At 30.0% G+C, this 7109-nt stretch overlaps 1 protein-coding gene across 1 annotated transcript; it reads left to right on the top strand.

Moving 5' to 3' along the window:
- The first annotated feature begins 920 nt into the window (after positions 1-920).
- LOC115984865 lies at positions 921-7109 on the top strand. Its single transcript, XM_031107861.1, has 5 exons — positions 921-974; positions 4211-4375; positions 5041-5097; positions 5327-5473; positions 6735-7109. Exons 1-5 carry the CDS (start codon positions 921-923, stop codon positions 7107-7109), a joined length of 798 nt encoding a protein of 265 aa, XP_030963721.1.

Below are 7109 nucleotides of genomic sequence, written 5' to 3'. Positions count from 1 at the left end.
GCCTAAAGTTCTACAAGCTGCCTTGACAAAGAAATAAGAAAAAGGGAGATGTACAGAAACCGAAAACTTGTAGAATCTGACAGAAAATAAATGAAGCTAGCTTGGAGCCAAGGAGTTCCCACATGCGTATATTAGCATAATCACCAAGCCATAGTTAAGAGAGTCCATGTGTCCTGCAAAAGTGAAGTGTGTATGGTGGAGTGGTGTCCTTCAAGTCAGTGGCCGTGTGTGTCCAAGTGATAACACACCTGTGGAACAAGTGGAAGCTCAAAAAAAAAGCACAACATGAAAGAGAACAAACAAAATTTTATTTCAAAATAATGATAACACACTTGTACATATATAGTCACAACCCATACATACTCACTTAGACATACACGGCTATTCACTTGATGGACACTACTCCACTATACACACCACTTTTGTGAGGCACATGAACACTCTTAACTAAGGCTTGGTGGTTATCCTACTTCCATAGACGTGGGAACACCTTGGTTCCAATTTATACTTGCTGGAGGTCAGTTAAGTAACAGACATTGAAGCTTAGTTCTTTCACAAGGCAGCTTCTAGAACTTTTAGGCAGATTTTGTCTGAAATTTAATTGTCTAGGGAAGCTTCTAGACAGAAATATTTTGTAGATAGAGGGTGGGAACTGGTGATGCCATAAGCTTATGGTCAGACCCATGGCTCCCTTCCACTACTCACTCGAAAATTCTTTCTCCCATCGTACTAGAATTTACAGAAGCATAAGTTAGTTTTCTCATCAACCCAATTTCCAAGCAGTGGGATGTTGTCTTGCTGCCAATCTGATCCAATTCATTCCACTTTGTCAAAATCCGTTTGAAGACAGGCTCATCTAGCCCTTCACTCAATCTCGAGTTTTCACAATGAAATCGGGCTACAAATTTCTATCTCCAGGAATGGAGTCTTCAGGTCCTAGCACACTGCATGAGGTGCAAGCTGTTTGGAAGAAGGTATGGGGTCGAGTGGTCCATAGCAATTTTTTTTTTTTTTTTTTTTTTTTTTTTTTTTAATGGAGCTTTCGATACCATATTTTATCCGGTCCCAATTAACGTGTTGATGATAAAAATTCATTAAAAAAAAAAAGGTGAAAATTATGATTTTTAAAGGTAAAAAGGGGTAATAAATAAACGCAACATGATTAGGCAAAGAATCAAAAAAGTTGCAATGATTAAATCCCTTCTGATAAGAATTAAGACCAAAAACCCTAATTGAGAATGGTTAAAAAGTTTGATTTTTTGATCAGGTAGTTAGATCGGGTTAAATTTTAGACCATCTCGTAAGTCATATTTTTCCCTTTGAAATTACAATTTACGGGCCAAAATTGGAATTAAAATGGATGAGATATCAATAAACTCTGGAACCCTGATTAAATGTTTCACTTTTTTGAGATAGATTTATTTTCCACTAAAATTTTGTGGAAAAAAAACTCTCTCGTGGAAGTCAAAAAATAGTTTTTCAACTTATTTTAAGGTTATTACAAAATATAAGAAAATAAGATAGTTATCTAGAAAGAGTTTTCTTTTTTTTTTTTGAAATCTGAATCATTTTCCATAAAATGTTAATGTTGAAACAAATGGAGATTCTTTTATAATTTGTTTCTATAATTATATCACTTCCTTTATAAAGAATTTTATGAAGAACGTCATAAAAATTGAATACATTTATCACTTCCTTTATAAATAATTTTATGGAGAGTCTTAAAAATTGAATCCACATTTCAATATATTAGATCTTTCCATAATATTTTTTCTTAAATGAATTCTTTTTAATTTCTATTATATACCAGCAGTCCTCTGTAAATAGTTTTTGAGTTCAGTTCACAGTGATTCTGCATATCTATATTGAATTGGAGAGGTAATGGATTTTGAAAAAATGATTATTCATGTGGTTTTGTGCCTATGTTTGACTAGCTGTTATCAAGTGAATGGAACACGAATTATATCCAAATAAGAGGACTTGAAGTTGGAAAGACAACTCAAGTTCATCAACAAACTTCCTCTTTAAAGCATTCAGGTATTAGGGTTTTTTAGATTGATGTTCATTATTTTTATATGTTGCAATATTGTAATGTATTCTACGAGTCAAAAAATGAATGTGACACGAAAGATTATCAAACATATAGATTTAAACATTCCATTTAGAGCATATGTGTTCTTCTTGTTGTTATTATTTTAATTCATTGTGGTTCAGATCTCACCCCGCCCCCTCCCCAGAATCATAATAATAATAATAATAAAGTATCTTTACAATCACAATTATCTTCTTCTTCTTCTTTTTTTTCTACTGTAAATATTCAGTAAATTATAGAAGCCTTCTTCTTCTTATTATTATTAATTTTGTATAGAACTTGTTTTGAATCTGTACATCTTTTATTTTGTAGACAGAGTTTGGATATATCATTGATTGTATTGATATCAATAAACAATCGGCCTTTGACCATCCTTTATTGAAAGATCACAAAATCCAGGCAATTGAGCAATGATCAAATCTATTAATTCCCATATCAGAAGAAATAAACAATTGGTTATATATATATATATATATATATATAATTGATTGTTTAGAAATTAAAACAATATTATTGTTTAGAAATTTTATTCAAATATTGAATTTATTGAAAGAATAGGACACTCAAATTGATCTTTTGACTATTTAGTATTTACTAAAGTTCAAAAGCAAAAAATTTAGAAGCCCAAAAGATTAGAAAAAAAAAATATTAAAAGCCCATAAAATAAAAGTGCAAAACTGAAGGAAATTATGGTTATTTGATCAAGATAACTCAACATAAAAAAAATTTAGACCATTTGAATTCGCTATTTCTAAAATATTTGTTATTTTTCTAAAAAATCATTTGTTTTTCATAGTTTAAATAGTGTTTTTTCCAATTTTGCTAATCTTTCATACAGATTCAAATTTTTGTATGGTTCATTGGATTTACATTAGTATGAGTATATGCTAACATTTGTAAATGTAATAATGAATGAATTATTAGTACAAGGAGATGTACAATAAAGATATAGAATGATTCCGATATAATAGAATGACATAAATTCATATATATAACTTACTTTTATTTGTTTGTTTAGAATACAGAGTTGACCTCAAAATTTTAGAACTAAGACTTCATTGTTATTGCTGTGTTTTAGTTATTATTGTTGTTGTTGTTGTTGTTGTTATTGTTGTTGCTGCTATTAATAAAGATTTGTAACTTGGGAAACACATTATGTTTTTTGGTTTGGGTTTTTGCTTTTTCAAAGAAGACCTTGTTTTTCACTAAGAACAACAAAGAACATAGGTCCATCGCGAATCAGACCTTCAGTGATCGGTTTAGGGAAAGATACTTGTCCATTAGGAACCGTTCCTATTCGTAGGACAACAAAAGAGGACCTTATAACAATTAAGTCATTGTCAAATAATATTCATCCTCAAACAACAGCATCTCCTAGTGTTCAAGTAAGTTCTTTGCTGTATATTTTGAGATGTTGAACGCAATCATAGCCACACTTGGTATCAGAAAAAATACACATAACATTTTAACAAAAATATGTGGCTGTAAAAGGATTTGTGAAAATGGTTGTTCAACATTGTTTATTAACCAAATGAACCAAATTTGAGCTCAAGTTTGAAGTTTGTTTATCTAAAGAACCAAGTCTAACTAGAACTATAACTGGACTCAATATATTTGTGAACCCTAAAAATAATACTTTCAGTATTTAATTATGAAAGAATTTATGGAAAATTTTATCAAAAGATGCACCATTATTTCTTGTTTGGAAAAACAGAACTACTACTGAAATATATAAAAATTTATCAATAAAATTTAATATAGTATTTGATGGCTATTATGTACAAAGAGAGATAGATACATAGATTTGTTTTGCAGAAATTAAATGAAATTAAGTTAAAATAGAGTTGATCTTATGAACAAACTTAGAGTTTTGTTCAAAAAATTAATAAACCATTCTTAGGCTTGTTCTGTATGCCCAAATTCGGTTTGAGCTCCATAGCCAAGTAAACAAATCAAGCTTGAATACTTTACTCCTTGACTTAGTTTGATTCATTAAAATCCTTAAAAAAGTATAACTTATATTTATATATTATAAAATTTTAATTTTATTCTTTAATCTGGAATGTTGTAATATAGAGTTTTCAAATGTGGTTGACTTTTAGAACTTACATTGTACAGCGTGTAGTTCTACAATTGAAAAAGATTAAAGATAAAAGTTACACTGGAGTTTCAGGAGACATCGGTGTGTATAATCCTAAAGTTCAGGAGGGAGAGAGCTCTGCCGCAATCTATGTCCTGAATGGTCCAGAGAATAATTTGAATACTATCATAACAGGGTGGATGGTAACTTAAATTTATACTTATTTTGTTGATATTCCCACCTTAATCTTTGATTTGATGCACTTCTATTGATCTAGGTAAAATGGTCTAGTCATGAATGCAATAAATGATGTGCATTTTTAATGAAGAAAAATGGGTTGTTTTTCCTTTTTTTATTTTTTATTTTTTATTTTTTTTTTAGAATCAGGGTTGTTTTTCCTTTCTTTACCAATTCATTCCACTTTTTTCTGTTTCCATGATAACGGAACTTTAATCTTTTTAATTAATTTTTAAAATTGAGTTTTGGTAATGATATCTTATAGTGAAACATTAATCTTTTTTCCTTAATATGAATGTCATCTTATTCATCATCATCATCATCATCGAAGGGTTGTTTTTCCTTTGATGAATAAGATGCCATTCATATTGAGGAAAAAAAAATGTTTCACTATAAGATATCATTACCAAAAACTCAATTTTTTTATTATAATTAATTAGAAAGGTTAAAGTTCTGATATCTATGGAAACAGAAAAAAGTGTAATGAACTGGTAAAAAAAATACAATAAATCACCTTGGGGCCTAGACATGATTGAAATTTTTGTGTTAATAATCAATGTATAATAAAACTTCAAAATTTTCAGTGGGTATTCAAAAGAATTTAATGTTTATACTCATTGATTCCAAACAGGTTTCTCCAAGTCTATACAAGGGTACCAGGTATTCTTATTTCTTTACATATTGGACAGTAAGTAGTTCTCTATTCTTTCGTTACTACACATTTAAAAATCCATAGAAGGATTCTCATTTATCTATTTAAGTGATTATTTATTATCCTTCTCAAAAAAAATAAAAAAATAAAAAGTGATTATTTATTATGTAACTTTTTGCTTGTGGTATAAGCTTGTTTCTTGTTGGCTAATATTTGAACCATTAAAATTTTGGATACTAATTAACAGTGCCTTTGAAAATTACAGAGTGATGGTTCTATAAACATAGGCTGCTATAATGCTAATTGCGCAGGTTTTGTGCAAATTGACAAAAGCATTTATGTTGGGTCACCTTTTCTTAATATATATATTCCTAATGGACCTCAATTAGAGACATCAGTCTCTATTGTAAAGGTAAATCTATTGTTAATGTTAGGTTTTAGGCTCCTGTAAATTAGATTGTTTAACTTAATTAATTAACCAAGTGAATATTTAGATTTATTATTCAGATTTAGATTAAAACAAAACAATCATATCATGCAAAGCAGCGGAAAAGTAAATAACACAACGATATAATGACTTAGGAAAACCAAACCGGTAAAAAACTTGAGGAGGATTTAACCTAACTATCCTCAAGATAAAAAACAAATTCACTATCGAGAATCAAAGTTTACAATAAAACTTAAACCACTAACATCTTATTACCATCACATGTAGAACTTACTAACACGACCACGTGCAAGCTCCGAATCCATGGACTTCTTCTCTATTAGGCCTTTGCAACACAAGCACCTACACTTGTGATAAATACACAAACTCTCCTGTTTGTGACTATAAGACCACCCTTGAAGGTCTAGATCTTCAACTATTGTTGATCTTGATGCAGTAACTTCAACAATACCAAATCTTGAGATATTATTCAAGAAATAACACCAATAGAAGACTTTAGAGAGTTTTTAGGTACAAAACCCTAGATCTACAAAAGATGCACACTCTTCTCTCTCTGAAAAGCCTTATAAAAAAGTTCTTAGGGTTTCCCTTATATACTACTAATGTTTTACTTGAAACCCAATACGTTTAAGTAGAGTTAGACTGAAATAGAATTTTGCAGATACGTGTTTCAATCCGTCAAAGTTGTTTCTCGATCAGTCGAACCAGGAAGATTTCAAATTCTTCTTTCTGTAGTTTGTATATTCTTGAATATTGACTTGAATCACCTTGAGTATTGTCTAATAATACCTATAAACTCAATGATCTATTTCTAGACAAGTTTGTGTTCATAATTTGCCAATTGTTCTAAACTTTTAGAACCAAACAGTTAATAATGGTGGTTTTTTTTTTTTGGGTACTAGTAATATTTAACCTTCTAGTCTAGGTTTGTAGTTCCATATATTCACATATTGAAATGAAGTTGAAAAAATGTATATAGAGTTTCGGAAGGAGAACTATGTCTAGAATATTTTCACAATACTTTCACAATAAATCTTAAATGGTAGGTTTTTATTAGCTGTTATTAGTAAGTAATAAAGTAATTTCAGTAGTAGATTCAAATTAAGACCAATAGCAACTTGCTATCTAGGATTTGGTGTTAAAGTATTACGAAAATGTTATGGATATAGCACTTATCTTTTGGAAGTGTTTTATGTTGATTATATATCCCTCTTTTACGTTGCAGGATTTAGATGAAGGAAATTGGTGGATATCCAAAGATGATATTAATATTGGATATTTTCCATCTAAGTTATTTCAGAATCTCACCAAAGCAGAAACTGTTGGATGGGGAGGAGTTACTGTTACTACCCCAAATGGAATTAGCCCACCCATGGGATCTAGAATATTTCCAGACATTGATTATCAGCATATATCTTCATTTAAAAATATCTGGTATAAAAATGAAATAGGACTCAAATATGGGCCTTATCGTGATTACATTCGCGAGATCATCGTTGATAACCTTGAGTGCTATGGCTTAGATTATAATGGATATCAGGGTATAATAGATGAATACACCTTTGAGTTTGGAGGACCTGGTGGACAATGTGGCAATTAA

This window comes from Quercus lobata, chromosome 4 (assembly GCF_001633185.2).
Source record: "Quercus lobata isolate SW786 chromosome 4, ValleyOak3.0 Primary Assembly, whole genome shotgun sequence".
Lineage (NCBI taxonomy): Eukaryota > Viridiplantae > Streptophyta > Magnoliopsida > Fagales > Fagaceae > Quercus > Quercus lobata.
The sequence above is the reverse complement of the archived record's forward strand: the minus strand, read 5'-3'. Positions and strand labels throughout refer to the sequence as shown.

What these genes read in the sequence shown, in the direction of transcription:
- LOC115984865 (XM_031107861.1), top strand. Translation starts at nt 921, where the DNA reads ATGGAGTCTTCAGGTCCTAGCACACTGCATGAGGTGCAAGCTGTTTGG. An exon ending in TGCAAGCTGTTTGGAAGAAG is followed by an intron (nt 975 to 4,210) that starts GTATGGGGTCGA and finishes TACATTGTACAG; the next exon opens with CGTGTAGTTCTACAATTGAA. An exon ending in CATCAGTCTCTATTGTAAAG is followed by an intron (nt 5,474 to 6,734) that starts GTAAATCTATTG and finishes TTTACGTTGCAG; the next exon opens with GATTTAGATGAAGGAAATTG.